Source organism: Ranitomeya variabilis, chromosome 2 (assembly GCF_051348905.1).
Source record: "Ranitomeya variabilis isolate aRanVar5 chromosome 2, aRanVar5.hap1, whole genome shotgun sequence".
Classification (NCBI taxonomy): domain Eukaryota; kingdom Metazoa; phylum Chordata; class Amphibia; order Anura; family Dendrobatidae; genus Ranitomeya; species Ranitomeya variabilis.
The window spans coordinates 847,292,818-847,313,522 of NC_135233.1; the positions used below are offsets into that span (position 1 = coordinate 847,292,818).

The following is a 20,705-nucleotide window of genomic DNA, read 5'->3' on the forward strand; positions in this document are numbered from 1 at the left end:
GTCTTTGAAATGTGGGAGGAGTACTCTGAGGAAACCCACGCAAACACGGAGAGAACATACAAACTCTTTGCAGATGTTGTCCAAGGTGGGATTAGAACCCAGGACTCCAGCGCTGCAAGGCTGCTGTGCTAACCACTGCGCCACCGTGCTGCCCTCATATACTGCATTAGGCACACACAGCCTCCCTATATACTGCATAAGCCCCACACAGCCTCCCTATGTATACTGCATGAGCCCCACACAGCCTCCCTATGTATACTGCATGAGCCCCACACAGCCTCCCTATGTATACTGCATGAGCCCCACACTGCCTCCCCATATAAAGCATGAGCTCTCCATATACTGCATGAGGCCACACACAACCTCCTCATATACTGCATGAGGCCCCACATCACCTCCCCATATACTGTATGAGGCCCCCACAGACTCCCCATATACTGTATGAGGCTCACACCGCCTCCCCATGTACTGTGAGGCCCCCATAGCCTCCCCATATACTGTATGAGGCCCCCATAGCCTCCCCATGTGAAGTGTCACCCCCTTAGCCTCCCCAAGTACAGGATATCACCCCCATAGCCTCCCCATGTGCAGCATGTCACCCCATAACCTCCCCATGTGCAGCATGTCACCCCCATAGCCTCCCCATGTTCTGCACGACAGCCCCATAGCTTTCCCATATTCTGCACGACAGCCCCATAGCTTCCCCATGTTCTGCACGACAGCCTCATAGCCTCCCCATGTCCACCCAAAAATCTCATACACATGGGAAAAAAACCACCACATACTCGCCTCGGTACCGTTTCCCAGCGCTCTGCCTCTCTCCCTGTCTCTTGTGCGTTGACTCTGCATTACACAGCTGAAGCGATGAAATGTCATCGCGTCAGCTGTTTCAGACGCTGATCTGTGGTGGAAGTGGCCGGAGGCCCCTCCTCCACCAATGCATTCAGCGCCTATAGAGACAACTGAGACAGCGAGCAGGCGGGCACGGTGTGGCCCGTGGACCTCTGGTTTCCAGCCCCACGGATGTCTCTGTCCATGGGCTCTTTGCCCAGGTCTGGTTTAACCCCTTCACGGCATATGATGTGCATGTACGTCAGATGTCATGTCACTGCCTTTGATTTGGGCTCGCACGCTGAGCCGGCATCTTTCCTGGCAGTTTGATGGCTGATTTTATCTGCCATCACATGCCTCTAAAAGCTGCGGGCGAGTACCCCGTGCCTGGCATTCATAGATCTTGACTTTCTCTATACATGCGCAAGTGATCAGAAGATTGCAGGTTCAAGTCTCCTAAGGGGACTATTAAATACAGTAAAAAGTTTAACCACATCAGTGACTGCTCTGTCATCAGGATCATCGTGGGACATTATGCATCATCTCCTCTGCGGACAGGTGAGGAATATTGTGGTTTATTTTATATTTTTTGTAGGAGACATAGGCATTCGGTGAGTGGTTTAATTTAGATTCAATAAAGAACTGTTATTATTTCAAATAAAGGACTTTACTCTGCGTGTGTGTTTTTAAAATATCACTATGGGGTTAGTAATGGGAGCATCTTATTGACGCCTCTCCATTCCTAACCTGTGAGATTGATGTTACCTGATAATACAAAGGTGACATCAACCCCCCCAACCATCACCCTACTTGCCACTGCTACAGGGCAAGTTGGAAGAGCAAGTCTAAGCGCCAGATTTGACGCATCTTATAGATGTGCCTTTTCTGGGGTGGCTGAGAGCTGATTTTTTTAGCCAGGGGGGGCAATATCCAATGACCACTTCCTAGGCTATTAATATCAGCCAGCAGCTGTCTGCCTAGCCTTTGTTGATTACATTTTATATTGGGACCCTATGTCAATTTTTTTTTCTGGGGTCCTCCCTGTAAACTAACCAGTAAAGACTAAGCAAACGGCTGTGAGCTGATATTAATAGCCTGGGAACCTTTATGGCTATGGACTCCTTCCCAGAATATTAACATCAGCCCTCGGCTTTTCCTCTGCTGGTTATGAAAATTATGCGGGAGCCCATGCAATTTTTCTTTTCTTTTTCTTTAAATCGAGTTACTTGGTTACAGCCTATGTAGTTTCATTCTACATTAGTGTTGAGCATTCCTATACTGCAAGTATCGGGTATCTGCCGATATTTGCTGTATCGGAATTCCGATACCGAGTTCCGATATTTTTGCGATATCGGAATTGGAAGTGTGCGGTGCGTATGGTTCCCAGGGTCTGGAGGAGAGGAGACTCTCCTTCAGGCCCTGGGATCCATATTCATGTAAAAAATAAATAATACAAATTAAAAAATATTGATATACTCACCCCTCCGTCGGACCCTGGACCTTAGCGATGTAACCGGCAGCCTCCGTTCCTAAGAATGAGTGAGTGTAGGGCCTGCGATGACGTCGCGGCTTGTGATTGATCGCGTGAGCGGTCACGCGACCAATCACAAGCCGCGACGTCATCGAAGGTCCTTCACTCTGCATTCTTAGGGAACGGAGGCAGACGCTTGGACCGGTGAGAGCCGGGGCCGTCAGAGGGGTGAGTATATCAATATTTTTTATTCTTTATTTTATACATGAATATGGATCCCAGGGCCTGAAGGAGAATTTCCTCTCCTTCAGACCCTGGGAACCATTCCGATATTGTATCCCATTGATATGCATTGGTATCGGGTATCGGCGATATCCGATACTTTTTGGGTATCGGCCGATCCAATCCGATACCGATACCTTTGCATATCGGAAGGTATCGCTCAACACTATTCTACATACATAGGCTAGTTACAGTGTGTGTGTGTTTTGTTTATTTATTAGGGTGTTGGCCTGACACCTTTTCATTACTTAGCCTAGGGCTTAGTGTTAAAGACAGCTGCTGACACCAAGCCCTAATTCCATTACTCTGATACCACTGCATCAGAATGAAAAAGGTGGTGTTGAACCAAGAAATTACATCATACAACTTTTTTTTAATGTCTTTATTTAGGTAAAAAAAAGCCTTCATTGCTGTACAAAACAGCATGCAAAAAACGCATACAAAGCCACGTCAAAAACGCACCCTAAATTGCAGCAAAATGCGTGATTTTGCTGCCAAGAGATGCAGAAACCTTGCTGAAATTTCTGCAAAGCAAATACTCAGTGTGCACATAGCCTAAGGAACCTGATGAAAACTTTTCCTGAAAGGACAGGGGATACAAATCCACATATGCACCAGTTGCAAGTGTAAAAATTGCAAAATTACTAATTTAGTATGGTATGAAAAAAGCCATGCACGTGATGTAAAAACCTAATTTAAACACTATGGTAATTCAGGACTATCAAAGTAATACAGAATAAGGTTAAATTGTGAAATTACTTTGTAAATCGTAAACATTTGACCACTAGAGCTATGAGGCTTTACTTTTGGGTAAGGGGCTCCATATAAATAACCTATTGTAAATTCTAGAAGTTATGGCTCTGTACATGCTGCAGAGACTTCCTTAACGCTTTATAAATATTTATACTGCAAATGAACAGTCAAACCCATAGGGAGACATGCTAAGAAGGTCCAGTCTGTCAGTAGTAATAGTTGCTGTTCTTTTATACTTTCCTATACCAGTTTATAGAATAACATTTGTAAACCTTTTCCTGCGGTACTCCTTTTATCTCTGCTGTATCCAGTTCTCAGCCCAGAGATGGTTTGCACATCAAAGGCCTAATAAAACTTTTAAATACCAAATTTCCAAGTTCCACGTGGACTTAAAACAGGTGTGTAGCACTAGTTTTCTACCTTGCAAACACCTCATCCTGTTTCGTAAATTCAGAATTTCATTCTCTATGGGTTGTTTCGGTTATCAAGTTGCAGCCTTGTTGTAGAGGCTTAGTCTGCCCTCCGTATATACAGTTGCAATCAAAATTATTCAACCCCCATTTCAAGTTAGGTTTATTAGCAAAAGTTACAAATGTTCTGTTTGCAATAAACCAATCAGATGAGAACAATTTAAATGGCCCTACACAACAAAAGTGGTTTCTCCAAAAATAAAAGTAATTTGTCAAAGCTTTTACACAGTTATTGAGTCAAAATCTTTGAAAAGACACATAATTTTGGTGCAACCCGAGGTTGCGCTAAAATTTAGCAATTTGGCAATCTCAAGTCATTTTTGCCCAGCTCTGACAAAGTGGGTAGAGATTGGGTTAGACTGGGGCATAGTGAACGCCGTTGGTCAGATTCTTGACGATCGGCAGTATTTGCTACCCCACAAAATCTTGCTCCAGTAGGGACTGGAGTAGGATTTGTAGTTAGGCACACATGAAGGGGTATGTTTCTTTATAAATCTGGAGCATTTGACTCCAGCACACCACCTGCGTTGTTCACGTCAGTCTTAAATCTTGTCACATCTGATGTTTGTTGCAGTCACTGAATTATTCACTCCACTGAATAGATTCACCCATAAAAACACAAATTTACAAAGATAGTCCTCTACATCCTACCCATATTCTCTGTCCACTAATGATCTAAGACTAACATCCGCTATAAACTGTATCTCCCATTACTTCCTCTAAGACTTCTCTTGTGCTGTACCAGTTTTTTGGTACATACTATCCCAGACATTCCTTGTAATTGACATTATCCACACTTTCAAGTGTGTCCTAAAAACACATTTCTTTAGATTGGCTTGTCTCTTCACTAACTATTCCCTGTTCTCCCTTCCATACTCTCAGTAGCACTTTGTTTCTGTATTTGTACACATACTGGTGACTGGTTCATGCAGCATTGTTAAAACACTGAATTGTACAATGCTGCGGAAAGTGTTGGCGTTATAGAAATAAAAATATATTAAAATTGATTACCTTATATACTCGTGTATAAGCCGAGTTTTTCAGCATATTTTTTAATGCTGAAAATACCCCCTTGGCTTATACACGAGTCATTCTCCCAGAAGATGTCGGGGGAGGGGGAGCAGAGGGTGACAGGAGACAGAAGGCGGCTGCTGCAGCTAAAGCCTGTGCCAGCTGCTAAAAAGAAATGAATATTCACTGCACTTGCAGTTAACATTCATTTCTATTATAGCACGCGCATAGTGTCAGCATCAGTCGTCTGCTTCAAAGCAGCTGCCCGGCTATCACGGGTGCCGCTCATTAAGGTAATGAATATTCACCTCTCTCCACTTCTATAGGCGTGGAGAGGTGAATATTCATTACCTTAATGAGCGGGGACACGTGATTGCTTGGTCACAGGAGCTGCTGACATCGGAACAAGATGCTGCGAGGGTGCGCAGAGATGGTAAGTAGGATTTTTTTTTTTCAAATGCTTTTCTCATTGGGGCCATGCACACAAAGATGGGGAATAAGGAGCCATGCAGACAAGGATGGGGAATAAGGAACCATGCAGACAAGGATGGGGATAAGGAGCCATGCATACAAGGATGGGAATAAGGAGCCATGGATACAAGGATGGGGATGAGGAGCCATGCAGACAAGGATGGGGATGAGGAGCCATGCAGACAAGGATGGGGATGAGGAGCCATGCAGACAAGGATAGGGATGAGGAGCCATGCAGACAAGGATGGGAATGAGGAGCCATGCATACAAGGATGGGAATGAGGAGCCATGCATACATGGATGGTAATAAGGAGCCATGCATAGAAGGACGGAGATGAGGAACCATTCATACCAGAATAGGGATTAGGGAACAATGCACATCCAGCTTATACTTGGGTCAATAAGTTTTCCCAGTTTTTTGAGGCAAAATTAGGTGCCTCGGCTTATACTCGGGTCGGCTTATACATGAGTATATACGGTATACAGATTTAATACGCTATACTACGTATAAATAAAGCTACAGAAGTTTTGTGACTGTTCTGAAGAGTGCTAAAACAAGTCTAGACCTTTTCAAGCCTACAGATCAGCAGTATGTCTTGGTAAAGAAGAACACACAGGTTGAAAAGAAAAACTTGTCTGCAATGATTAATGGTGCTGTCTCGATTTTTTTCTGGGGCTGCTTTGCTTCCTCTCACACTGGAAATCTGAAACATCTACAGGTCCTTCTCAAAAAATTAGCATATAGTGTTAAATTTCATTATTTACCATAATGTAATGATTACAATTAAACTTTCATATATTATAGATTCATTATCCACCAACTGAAATTTGTCAGGTCTTTTATTGTTTTAATACTGATGATTTTGGCATACAACTCCTGATAACCCAAAAAACCTGTCTCAATAAATTAGCATATTTCACCCGTCCAATCAAATAAAAGTGTTTTTTAATAACAAACAAAAAAAACATCAAATAATAATGTTCAGTTATGCACTCAATACTTGGTCGGGAATCCTTTGGCAGAAATGACTGCTTCAATGCGGCGTGGCATGGAGGCAATCAGCCTGTGACACTGCTGAGATGTTATGGAGGCCCAGGATGCTTCAATAGCGGCCTTAAGCTCATCCAGAGTGTTGGGTCTTGCGTCTCTCAACTTTCTCTTCACAATATCCCACAGATTCTCTATGGGGTTCAGGTCAGGAGAGTTGGCAGGCCAATTGAGCACAGTAATACCATGGTCAGTAAACCATTTACCAGTGGTTTTGGCACTGTGAGCAGGTGCCAGGTCGTGCTGAAAAATGAAATCTTCATCTCCATAAAGCATTTCAGCCGATGGAAGCATGAAGTGCTCCAAAATCTCCTGATAGCTAGCTGCATTGACCCTGCCCTTGATGAAACACAGTGGACCAACACCAGCAGCTGACATGGCACCCCACACCATCACTGACTGTGGGTACTTGACACTGGACTTCAGGCATTTTGGCATTTCCTTCTCCCCAGTCTTCCTCCAGACTCTGGCACCTTGATTTCCGAATGACATGCAAAATTTGCTTTCATCAGAAAAAAGTACTTGGGACCACTTAGCAACAGTCCAGTGCTGCTTCTCTGTAGCCCAGGTCAGGCGCTTCTGCCGCTGTTTATGGTTCAAAAGTGGCTTTACCTGGGGAATGCGGCACCTGTAGCCCATTTCCTGCACACGCCTGTGCACGGTGGCTCTGGATGTTTCCACACCAGACTCAGTCCACTGCTTCCTCAGGTTCCCCAAGGTCTGGAATCGGTCCTTCTCCACAACCTTCCTCAGGGTCCGGTCACCTCTTCTCGTTGTACAGCGTTTTCTGCCACATTTTTGCCTTCCAACAGACTTACCGTTGAGGTGCCTTGATACAGCACTCTGGGAACAGCCTATTTGTTGAGAAATTTCTTTCTGGGTCTTACCCTCTTGCTTGAGGGTGTCAATGATGGCCTTCTTGACATCTGTCAGGTCGCTAGTCTTACCCATGATGGGGGTTTTGAGTAATGAACCAGGCAGGGAGTTTTTAAAAGCCTCAGGTATCTTTTGCATGTGTTTAGAGTTAATTAGTTGATTCAGAAGATTAGGGTAATAGGTCGTTTAGAGAACCTTTTCTTGATATGCTAATTTATTGAGACAGGTTTTTTGGGTTATCAGGAGTTGTATGCCAAAATCATCAGTATTAAAACAATAAAAGACCTGACAAATTTCAGTTGGTGGATAATGAATCTATAATATATGAAAGTTTAATTGTAATCATTACATTATGGTAAATAATGAAATTTAACACTATATGCTAATTTTTTGAGAAGGACCTGTATATGGCAATTTGGATTCAATCAAGGTTTAGGAAATCCTTCTATGAGGAAGGTGAAGTTTTGGCGTAACTGGACCTTCAAAAAGGACAAGACTCGGTTTTAGAGGTAGTCCTTAACGATTTTGGGGTGACTGTCAATCACCTTACTTTAACCTGAGAGCAAATCTTTGGGATTTGCAGAAGGTGGTTGAATTATGTAAGCCCATGTATATTAGAGAGGGTTCCTCGGGAACACTACCAGAAGCCGGTGTCTTGCTATACATCCTGTTTTCAGCAGGTCATAACAAAGGTCTCTCTTGTCATGGAGGGGCTGAATAATTCTGAGTCTGCGGTAGTCCTGAAAATATAATTCTCTGTTAATTTTGAGAAAACATGTAATTGTATCCCACTGTTTAAATTGTTTTATTGGATTATTACAAACAGCAGAAAGTTTGTTCATTTCGTTAACCAACGTTATTTGCAATGACGGTGAATAATTTTGAATTTTACTGTATATATTTTCCTGAGGGCCATTCTTCACTACAAGGGGAATCTTGTCTGCTACAAATGCATGCTAAAATGAAATGACAGACATAACTTTCTCATCATTCTACACTGAATTTACAAGTGAAAGTGAGCTAGGAATCATACTGCATAATCTCTTCAATGTAGGCTTTCTCCCAACTGGTAATGCAAAATGAGCCATAGTTTCGAAACATTTTGTAACTTGCAGCCATCTAAAGACAGTTTGGACGCCGAGGGATTTGTGCACTACATACATCTAATTATTTTTTTCTTTAATTCATTTTCTTGCGTTGCTGGTCCTTTTGCAATTCAAACCTCATTAAGGTTTCAAGACCTGATATTTGATACCTGTTCATTAGTGACTCATTAAGATGCCAATTGGGTATTGAATGACCTAATGATCTTCTATAGGTTTGGCAATCATTTTTACTATTTCTTCCACATCCCTCCTACACTTTTTTTTTTAAATGTTTCCTTTTTTTCTCTATTATAATTTACTTAACATTTCAATTTCAACATAGTTGTTTTTTTTTTCCTTTCTTCATTGTTGCTGTATTCCAGCGAAGACCTCTTGATCTTTTCTGTATTGAGAGTCCATTACAAAGAGTAGAATTCTTTTTACGTACGTAAACATCACAAGATCTCTTGAAGGACAACATGCTTGATAAATAGTATTAATGGAAGTACCATTATTTAACAGCGAACTGTGACACCAGAATTGGAAGATAAATTTCACAGTAAACGTTAAAAATGGACCTGGATGAATATAGGTAACGCATTTCTAGTGGTCACTGGAGTCCATCCATCAAGGCCTCCAGGATCTGGTATACAATCTCCTGATGTGCCCAGTACTCAATGACTGGTTGAGACAAGTTAAGATGTTCTAATTCCTCGTAGTAGAGCATCCAGCAGCTCTTTGTATATGGTTAGCCCTTTGCAGACAGAGCCGGGACCAATAGTAGACAAAGGTACACCCACTTATGACATCATCTAACTTTAAATGTGAGAGTGCAATAAGGAGTATGCGGCAAAGAAAAAAAATCTCCAGCGAGGAGTCAGATGAATAAAACGTCAGAAATTTAGACATCCTAAAACGCTAGTGGTTCCTCCAGTGGTCTCCAACTAGCGCGTTTCAGCTACGCCTTACTCATGGTTGTAGCACACAGTTTCAGTACAACGTTGATCCAGTGAGCGGACTCTATGGTTTCCTCTTTTCCCTTACATTTATGTTTCAATAAGGAGTAACACTTTAAACTTTTTGTCCAGCCACTCTGCACTCTGTAAGAGCAGGAAGTTAGTTCTTTCAGATATGAAGGATTGATAAAGGGAAGCACACACTTGCTAAAGAGCAGAGCCTCTCACACCCTCTAACTTTGTTCTGCTTCACTCAGGTGATTTGTATTAGTGCTGGGCAAGTTTCTCAAGGCACTGCCACAATGTAGGAAACATGGCACAGCCACGAGAGTTCAGATCACGCAACTACTAGCTAAATGGGGAGACTGTCAAGTACTGCTTACTTTCAAAAGATTTTAGTTGCCAACAAACCTCCATACCTGAATATAGTGTATATAGGTGTGTGCAGAGTATGTATACTATGTGCAGTGTGTGTAAAGAAATGTATACAGTTGTGAGGGATGTTTACAGGCATGGCAAATGTGTATACAGGTGTGCATGATGTATTTTTTTATTTGTATGTCTTATAGTTGGGCAGCGGGTATCCATCATTGCAAGAGATAGACATGGCGCCTCCTAGCACATTAAACCCAATAAAGTGGAGATATAGATGATTAGTGGGGGATGAAATTCACCTTTCAGGCCTGATGAAGATATAATTTCATTATTGAAACTTGTTGCCCGAATTTCTTAACAATAAAGGAGTCTTAATTATATCCTCTATTCTTTGGACAGTCCTTATCGGCAGCGTCCGTGTCTTCCATTTACTTCTGTATTGCTATGTGCAGAGTGTGTACGTGTAACTGAACATTCACCTTTTTACTAAAGTAGTAAGAGTTGTGTGAATTGTTTATTAGCGATCAGGCTATGGTTACTTACATCTCCATCAGATTACAAATGAGAGCAGTGAAAGTGCTGCCATTAGTGCTCATATGTGGCTATTAACTATCCAAACCATGTCTGGCTCAGCCACAATATTGCCAGAATGTGTGGTCGCAGTCTCACACTGGACTGTAGACCGGGGGCGTACATTTTGAAGCTATTACCTTCAGTGCCAAAAGAGCTTGTCCTGACCCTGAAAGCAAGAGATGAGTCTCGGCTGAAGCGGTCACAGAGAGAGAATGATCCATATCAGTATAGCCCTCCTCTAGAGATGAACTTATCAGTACAGCGCTCTGCTGCATCTGCAGAATCTATTGGTGGAAAGCAGTACTGTATATTCTTAAGCCTATATAAGAAAGGTCAGGTGAAAGATATAATCTGTTCACAAAGAGCTGTATGCTTATGGGACAACAGAGGGCAATCATCAATTTGAGCCTGTTGATACTCCCTGGGATGACGACGATTCAGAGTTTTTTTTTCTTTCCTGCTTCCTTTAAAAGTGGGGTGGGAGTTATGGTGACATGAGATGTGTGAAAAAATGTTAATGATTTTGTCATTTAAAGTGTAAGAGTAAGTACACGCGTGAACTATTTGCAGAATTTTCTGCCCCATTTCTGCATTTCACGGTAGGAAAAACGCAGCGGCAAAGGCAGTTAATTCGGGAGGACTTGCACATGAATCTGTATCTGTCTCTTGCTTCTCCTTCCTCTCTTCTCTCCACAGAATGTTGTAAGAACTGTCAGAGAACAGCCAGGAGAATCACGTAGGCCTCCCGGCTGGCACCAAGTTTTCAGGGAACACTCTACCTCCAATTGTCAGGCATCTGACCGGCGAGTCATGGATGAGGCCATGGCTGTTTTCACTACTACCACTTATTGCGGAACTTACAGTGAGCATATAGTAGATACACATCCAATTCTTTTTAATTGAAATGACATACATACATATACATACCCTGGTATGGTCACTGCCCCCACCACAATAGCAAACGTAACTAGCTGCCACTACCATTTATTTGTGCAGGTCGATTGGACACCGATTACAAATAGTGTACTGATTGCTTCAGGGTTGCGGTTTGAGCAAGAAAAAAGTAGCTATTCCATTTTTTTTTATTTAATCCAAAAAGTAGACTGTTTATAAAAAAATATACAAAATGGCAAAATGCAGTATATTTAATTACATAAAATAAAAGGTTAAACCGAAGAAATATAGTAAACCTGATGTTGCAGTGTTGGCTCTGTCTCTTATGAAGGGGAGCTCTTAGTTTTTTGGGCATAACAGTACGAACCACAATGCACGATCTCCCAGAACTGGCACTGACCAACGTTTGGTATTTGCTTTTATTCACACAACTTGCGTCCACATACCTCTCCTCCAATGATTCCTAACAGGGCTAGTCAAAGGATGTAGCTAGTTCTTTTTAGAAAATTATGGGATCCCTAACTTCTATGATATCTTTGCCCCTGGAGGCCCCCTGGAGGTAGATATTACGGTCACGTTTATACCTTTCTATAGATTAAAAAAAAATGGCATGGATAGCATCATCCATCTGTACGATATTTGAAAGTGTTACCGCAACAGCCCAGTGACGTAAGGCAATGTGTTATGTTCACCACTTCCATACGACTCCAAAAATGACTCTTTTATCTGTCATGTCTATGCTGTTCATAAAAGCCTCAGAATTCATAACATACAAAGCAGCTTAAAGTTCTTTGTTTTCCAGTTCTGTGACACAGGCAAGCAAGGGCCAGAAAACTGTCACCTCCTTCTGAAAGTTATGAAATGGTATCTGTAATCTATCAGATGGCTAACTTTAATTACCTGTTTGCAGAGGGTCTCAGCCGCAATTAAGGGTTATCTGGAGGTCATGGAGCTACTTGGTAGTAGTCAATTGTCTGATTCCTAGATTCTCACATAGGATAAAAATAAAAGAAAAAAAATCATATGACATAGACCATACGGATATATTGTGACATTTTAAGCCTTGCTGATCTGCACAAATTCAAACAGAAATGTTTTAGTAGACATGACGTCAATCTACCATCTATTGTACTCCATTTTCCGTAAAACAAAAGGTAGACATTTGAGGATATGTACAAATCAAATATTAAACTAGTTAATCTAAATTACCACTAGAGGGTGCTGTATTCTAATAAACTTCTATATAGTTGTGGTTGTGCTACTGCACAAATGAAAGAAATTATGAATATAAACATAGCATTTTTTTTATAGGAGATTGTCCTTGAAACACTGTCTGTGCTTAGATGCCGATCATCAGTCTGACCTGAGCAAATGGTCTCGTAGGCATATAAAAAGAAGTTTGCTCTGTTCAGGTGAAGAAAATGTCCAGCTTCACCGAATCCGTGAAAAAAAGTTTTCTTTATTCACAAACTTAAACATGGAGGATACAAACTTCAGCACAAACCATATGGGTACGAATCTCAACGCGTTTCTGGAGACTAAGCTCCCTTAATAATGACATCACGCGTTGAGATTTGTACCCATATGGTTTGTGCTGCAGTTTGTATCCTCCATGTTTAAGTTTGTGAATAAAGAAAACTTTTTTTCACGGATTCGGTGAAGTTGGACATTTTCTTCTTTTGGATTCTACACCCCCGGACACAGCGGGTCCGTGCTCCCGAAACTCAGCTTATGCATCACGAGTGAGCTGGTTTATATTCCTCCTCTTCGGTTCAGGTGACCCCGCTGATTAGTATTAATCTCGATTTTAGAGGTGTGTGAATTTAGGCTTGAAAGGAAAGATGTTAAAACTTAAACTGCTCCTAAAACTCCCCCCTTACCAATTCTATCCACTTCTATCTTCATCTCTGCGATCTGTCCCCGAATTCAATGATGTCTCCCGAACTTGGAGAAGGGAGGGTAATGTGATGGGAGACAGAAATAAAGCTGGATTTTTACAGTCGGTGAGATTAGAGATGGACGCTTCCAGTTATTTTTACATAAGCCTAGATAGGAATGGGGGTCCATCCTGGAAGGATGACCATGGAATCGAGGCTCTTCGGTAACCAAGTGGCACTAGACAGTGACTACTTTTCTGCATGGACTTGCCGCCACATGCGAATGTAATATTTAGTGGAAATGTGCCAACATTGGCTACTTTTCATTGTTGACTTTCTTTCTGTAATTGTTTTAGATTTGTATTAACCACATTAAAGTTTAATTCCAAACTCACAAACCGATTTTTGAAATAGCGCGGTGACGTAGTTCTCTTTTTAAGATGCGATTTCCTTCTCTCAAAATGGGCAGTGCACAAGATCTGCGGATCCCTGTGTCTTCCCCTGGTCTAATGAGACGCGGCAGTAGGATAATTTCGAGTCTATTGAGCATAACCCTCTGTGTGTAACCTCTTTGGGAATGTGAGAGCAGATGGAGATTTCACTCTCGGCATGTTTTCTTTTCATTTTGTTAATTTACCCCATCACTGCAGGACAGCCCTCCGTGACCGCAAATAAGTTGATAATTTGATCTCTGCAACTGGAACGAATGAAAGTTGAATGATTTTTGGAAAAGAGAACTTTATATGCCGTGAACCAGCATAACGTAATGAAAAAGCTAGAAAACTTTTAAGGAAAATGGAAAAATTCCATCTGTTAAATTTGTAACGATTGACCTTAGATAGAAAATAGATCATGGAACTTTTTAGAAATGGATGAGATTGCAGGGTTTTGTTCTTTCTCGGATTCCTAGAAGGAGCATGTATCCCCTAGTATCTGTATGGGTTCTGTGTCCTGCCGAAATTGGTATTACATGAGTCATAAACGCAGGAGTTACACTGCCACCTGCTGTTTAAAGATGTGTACGCCACTTGAACATTTTGTTATACCGTTTGTGATGAAAGCAAACTTGTCTCTGTATGCTGAAAAGCTTGACTTCTAAAATCATTCATGTCTACTGTAGCCACAATAGCTTCTCTCGGTAGCCATGAAGGTTTGCACTTGAAAAGTATGGTTGTTTGCAAATATTATGACATTAAAGAGACTTGAAAGAAAAAATACCACAAAAACAAATTGGTTTGGACATATTAAAAAGTTTGGTTAACCATTGCCTGTCATGACTGAACTGGTCCTCATCCTCCCATCTTCGTGCTTGCTATACGGTGCTCTCCTGCTTAATTAACAGTCTGGACCTGTCTCTGTTGCACCTCTGGCCTAAATTCTCTGATGCCGCAAGCCAAGGCAGCTTAACCTCTGCAGCATCGGAGGAGTGGCTGGGAATAGAAACTGTCTGAAATTCAGTGATCTGGCCAGCTGCAAAGCAGCACTTACAAGCTCTGTTGGAAAGCGCTGTTCCTCTTACCACCCAAAGGAACAGTGATTAGAGGTTTGGGCTGTGAGAACAGCTGGACCTTGGACCAGCATCCATTGTATACATACAAGCTGCTAGAAGCTTTCTTTTTTTTCTTCTTGCGATTGTAGATTTAATTCCATTTTCTGTGCATAATTAAGCTTCTTGCTTCAACAACCTGCTCAACAGCACCACATGGACCATAACCTGTAGTCTGGAGCAGAATCAACTAATTTTTGATGATTACTGAAAAGTGATCTCCAAAGGCAGTATTGGCCTGATAAGTCGGAGTAGTCACCCTCACTTTCGATAGTAATGTGCAATATATAAAAGAAAATTAGAATTTGTTGAACATAAAAACTTAAACAATAAGACTTGTACTAACTATGCATTCCCTTTAAGGCTATGTGCACACGGTCAGTAAACTCTGCGGGTTGGACGCTGTGTACTTGTGCAGCGTCCAGATGTTACAGCATAGTGGATCTATGCATCCAGAGACACCCGCGGACACAGACATGCGGCGCCTCTCTCCAGACTGCATGTCTATCTTGCGGAGACGCGAGTCAGCGCAAGAGAATTTTCCCCCGTATAATGTATTGCACACGGTTCAATGAATCACCTACCTGCGTTCAATAGCAGCGGACATGCGTTGCGTCCAAAGCGCTGCCACTTACGGATCATCTGCACATACCACAAGACATTTTGAAATGTAAAGAAAAATCTCCTTTGCTAGTTTGTGGAAATCGCTACCTCTATGCCCTTAATGAATAATCCTGTAATTGACACTTGTATAGAGAGTTCTCAGGTATGACTTGACTTTCCTGCTATATGTAATGGAGTTTCCCTCGTATGTCATCTTTAATGACTCCTAATAATCTGCTTTTCAGATAACAGCATGCAGTCTGTTCAGTTCTAAGTGGTTATGTTGTCTTTTGTGTTGGGATTAATTCAACAGCTTTCCATATCAGTACAGTTTCCACTGAAATGCATTTGTTAGAGGTTTGCCACTCCTTTTTTTTTTTTTTTTTTATTTAGCCCATGAAGATCTGATCTGTGGGGGTGTGACATCCGGCACCCCCGTTGGTCAGTGGTGACTGGCGGGTGGAAGTTCTCGGATGCTGACAGAACACAGCAGCTCCATCATTTTTGTAGTGGCCACGGCCGTGTACTGCAGATCCACTCCCATTCAGATGTTAATATTGACGAAGCTGCTGTCTTCCGGTAGCATCTGAGAGCTTGTGGCCACTGCTAACAGCTGATCGATGGAGGGTGCTGGGTGCTGCAGTCTACCGATCATATATTGATTAACTATCCTACGTATAGGCCATCAATAAAAAAAATAGTGGCTCACCTCTTAATGCTCCTGTCTGGAGATATGCACGTATCTGCGACTTCCTATTTCATAGCCTTACCTTATTAGCAATGCAATGTTCACACATTTCGGTTTTTGTTGTGTTTATTGCTGCGTTTTTTTTTATAGCAATTAAAAACTGCTTTTTACAGCAGCAAAAGTGATACGATTTTAAAAATCTCACTCTTGTTTTGTTTTCTGACTGAATTGGAAAACTGCTGTTTTTTTGGAAACTGCGGAATGTCGATTCTTTCAGCAATTCTGCAGCATTTTTCATTCATAGAAAGCAATGATTGAGTGCAAAAACTCTGCTGATCTTTGCAGCATTTTTAATGGAAAAAAACTGGTACTGCAGGATGTGAAACACCTGTATATTTGTGATTTCTCCTGAGTATAGACCATAATGAGCCATCATGACCACATGAGCATGGCTGTTTAATTAAATTAGTGATGTGTTAAAGTAAACAACGCCCTACCATTTCAATGCCCTATCAGTACGTGAAAGTAAACTATGCCGGACCAATGACATTCTACAACTGTGTACTTATTCATGAACTCGTGTAACCTTAATTCATGGCTGTGCTTCATACATTAATCCAGCTGTTTTGTTCAGAATGGTCACTATTTTTTCAGACATAAAAACCTTTCCCCCCTAAATTATTTGATCACATTGCATTTTTTTTTCCAAAAATGTTTTTTGGTTTCATGTATGTCTTGCATGGTGGTCTAACACCTTGTATTGTTCATGCTCAAAATCTGAACTTAGGGATTCTGAAAAACAAAGCAAACCTGCATTTTTAACTGCAGCTTTTTTTACTGCCAAGAGATAAGGTATTGGCTTCAGAAACAAACTCAAGACAAAAATAACTTGTAAACATAACCTAATTAATATGAACACGACGTTTGTCATCCATTGCTTAAATTGAGATTTCATTGATGCCACAGACTGTTTATGGATAGCAACTTGTATAGCCAATTACCATGGTAACGCTTAATATCACAGCAATCTGTACCATTAGTAAAAAAAGACCTAAGGGACCAATCGTCAAATACATGAAAACAACACAAAAAAAGGATGATACATGGTCAGACAAAGTATTATAACAAAATATATACTTTATTGATAACAATAAAACCAAGTATAGGGAAGGAAATGACAGTGGCTACACAAAGGAGACGCTGTAAAAAATAGTAGGAGGCTCGTACACAGGAATATCAGTCCTCAAAGACTAAGGTATATAGCCTAAACATACATTCATAAAATGTGCTGGCAAAGTACATAAAAAATCAGCAAAATATGAAAAACAATATAGAAAAAAACCAAACAAACTCAAAGTAAATAGGAATGTGAATGAATTGGCCTATAAAAGGTGGGACACAAAGCTGAGAGCAGCAATATGAGGAAGTGTCCAGAGAGCCATAAAAGTATGGCCACCCATGAGCTACCGATATACTACATCATAATATGCAACTTCCCGGGGCGGAGGCGCGTCCCCAGGATCCTCAAGTCCTCATTGCAGTGGGTACTTAGCTGTGGCAGCTATTTATTAATATCTTGGCGATTGTTGATACGGGAAGTTGCATATTATGATGTAGTATATCGGTAGCTCATGGGTGGCCATACTTTTATGGCTCTCTGGACACTTCCTCATATTGCTGCTCTCAGCTTTGTGTCCCACCTTTTATAGGCCAATTCATTCACATTCCTATTTACTTTGAGTTTGTTTGTTTTTTTTCTATATTGTTTTTCATATTTTGCTGATTTTTTATGTACTTTGCCAGCACATTTTATGAATGTATGTTTAGGCTATATACCTTACTCTTTGAGGACTGATATTCCTGTGTACGAGCCTCCTACTATTTTTTACAGCGTCTCCTTTGTGTAGCCACTGTCATTTCCTTCCCTATACTTGGTTTTATTGTTATCAATAAAGTATATATTTTGTTATAATACTTTGTCTGACCATGTATCATCCTTTTTTTGTGTTGTTTAGACTGTTTATGGAGATGACACACATTTAGAAACCTAAGCAAATTATTGTTACCCATCTTCAATATTAAAAAAAAAAGAAGCTATTTTGCTGATATTTTCATACATGAGTTCTGACCTTTTGCAAAACAACCATGCATCTGTTCACACTGTTAGAGCTGTGTGGTCAATGTGTCAACCTGCCCAGAGTGTGAACAGAGCCATAGAATCCGCGAGGCACCAAATTCTTCTTGGGAACAATATGGTGTTTCCATGAATGAAGCTCCATATAGTGACACATTTGGCCATTTTTATTCTTCTGAGTTTTGAAATGCACATTTTTTTTTCTTGTTTTTTTGATTGACAATCTGTAAAGTTTTAATAGTTTGGTTTGTATTTAATTTAATTTTAGCATTCGTTAGAAGGCCCTCATAAGGCTTGACTGCATGTATTACTTTTCACATTAAATATAAATACTGATTTTTAAAGTAATAATTGTGCTTGAGAATATAAATTATTTTGCGAAGTAGTGACTGGATGAGTATTTAAACTGGCTCTTTATTTTCGATGATCCTTCATACATGTATTTCTGTTTTGTTTAGGCTGGTGGAAGAGTTCATGTTGCTTGCAAACATGGCAGCTGCTCATAAAATTTACCACCGCTTTCCAGAACTGGCACTGCTTCGTCGCCACCCTCCCCCACAGACAAAGTTGCTGAATGACTTGATAGAATTCTGTGACCAAATGGGAATTGAACTGGATTTCACCAATTCTGGAACTTTACATGTAAGTGAAAATCAAGCAAAATATGTAAGTGCTGGGATCCCCAACGACAGGAGGTAGCCCACAATTCTGCTAAACCACTGTATTTTGCAAATTTTCTTCTTGTGCCACAAAAAACCATCAGGTTATTCTAAAGCGGTTGAATAGTTAATACAAGAGGTGAGCAGTCAATGATGGTTGATAAAACTGTACGGAATTAGGTTTAAAAGAAAATCTGTTATTATTGTAGAATTATTAACTTTCACAAGAATTTAGAAAGATATAATTTATTTTCTATCAATTTAAGACCCTAATTAGTTAAAAAAAACATTGGTAACTGGGATATTTAATTGGTGATAGAGAATGTTGTCACCTCTCCTATATTTATGCTGCTGAGTCAAGGGGCCAAATTCATTACTGCATTTGTGCTTTTTTTTGTGTTTTCCTTAGTTGTTTTTTTTTGTTTTTTGCTTGTCTTATTATTATTTTAATTTGTTTCACTTTTTAAGTTTATTTTATGTGTTTTTTTTTTTTTTTATTAATTCTGGACAGGATTTACGGTTTCCACATGTTTTCAGTTGATTAATCCGTTGTCACTATTTTTTAGAAATTGCAATTATTTGTGCAAATGACAGTCAGTCCCCCCCACACACACACACACACGCTGACACTTACGCGCACTTATCCCCCCTGCGCCCAAGCACATTTCAAGGAATTTGGGACAAATTAGGTCAACGAATGCAACAAGACCGAAAAACAAAATTGACTGAACCCCCACCACCCACAAAAAAGTCGATCTGAAAGAGTAAGAGAAATAAAACTTCCCAAACTCACAGCCTTTGTTTTAACATGTTGTATTAATTGTGGTTATCTGATATGTACAGTATAGAGCAGTCAGGGTACGTTCCCACGGTCAGTAAACCAGTAAACACTGTGGGTTGGACGTTGCGTACATTTGCAGCGTCCAACCTGCAGCAGCCAGATGTTGCATCATAGTGGATGGGATTTTAAGAAATCCCATCTCTAGCCACTCTGCGTGCACCGACACCTGCGATCACCCGCAGAGATGGACATGTAGCATCTTTCCAGACCGCAGCATGTCTATTTATCTTGCAAAGACGCGAGTCTCCACAAGATAAATATCACCTGTACAATGTATTGGACGGGGTGATTCCGCTGGGTTCAATGAACACATACGGAATCACCTGCGTTAAAAAGCCGGCAGCGCCTTGGACGCAGTGGACATGTGTTGCATCCAAAACGCTGCCGATTACAGACCGTGGGAACGTAGCCTTAGAGGTTTGCCAGCAAAAAATGGTTACTTTTAATGAAGTCCTCAAGTTGTTACTCAGTGGCAGATATTCTCTCTCCTTTATTTTCATGCAGAAAAGCTTGAATGATCAATTTGGTGCAGATGAGTATTCTACAGCCCGCAAAGAGGTTCTGACCAATATGTGCTCCAGACCTATGCAGGTGAGAAAAATTCATTTTGTAGCCATTAGCTGTTCCAGATTTTGTAGACCCTTTCAATGATTGGATGGTATCACTTTGTATTCAATTACTTATTATTTCTCTTAATTTCTGTAATAAATTAACATTTATTGCACCTCCTCCACCATAGAAATCACATCGAATAGGGGTTTCGTACTAAATTTGCTTTAGTCTTTTTCCTGAGGTTACCATTTTCATAGAGTGTTTGTTGGTAACCAAAGTCCTAGTGGAGATCTGGCAAAATGTGCTCTGTCCTTGCACAAGTATAGATTTTCCACTCCCCAAAAATAATTTTTCCTATCATGGGCTTTTACACCTAGCAATACACTTTTACTGGAAGGGCTTAAAAGTTATATTTTGTGGGATTATCAATTGGAATGGGAGATACTTACTATTTACCAGTTTTACTATGAATCCGTGAGCTTATGTGTATATATTGACTTTCTTATAGATTATGTTCAGATGATTTATGTTTTATTGAGCCGGTCATGATTGGGTTTCTGTGCAGCTCACTGTTCTTATCCGCATTGTAAATATTCGTGCACCGCAACTTTTTTTTTTTCTTTTTTGAGTTCCGTGTGAAAAATTGCTAATGGGCGTTAGCGCACTGGCTTTGATTGGTCAGTCTATCCTTGTATAGTCCGTCGGGGAC

The 20,705-nt window shown here is 40.7% G+C and overlaps 1 protein-coding gene across 3 annotated transcripts in view; it reads left to right on the forward strand.

Annotated features, from left to right (window-relative positions):
* DIS3L2 (DIS3 like 3'-5' exoribonuclease 2) overlaps positions 1-20,705 on the forward strand; it is a 445,122-nt gene that overhangs the window by 409,549 nt on the left and 14,868 nt on the right. For all 3 annotated transcript variants that reach the window (XM_077290198.1, XM_077290196.1, XM_077290197.1), the window contains 2 exons: positions 18,403-18,586; positions 19,949-20,035. In XM_077290198.1, the coding sequence (XP_077146313.1) occupies positions 18,403-18,586; positions 19,949-20,035 (271 nt within the window). The remainder of the gene's footprint in view (positions 1-18,402; positions 18,587-19,948; positions 20,036-20,705) is intronic.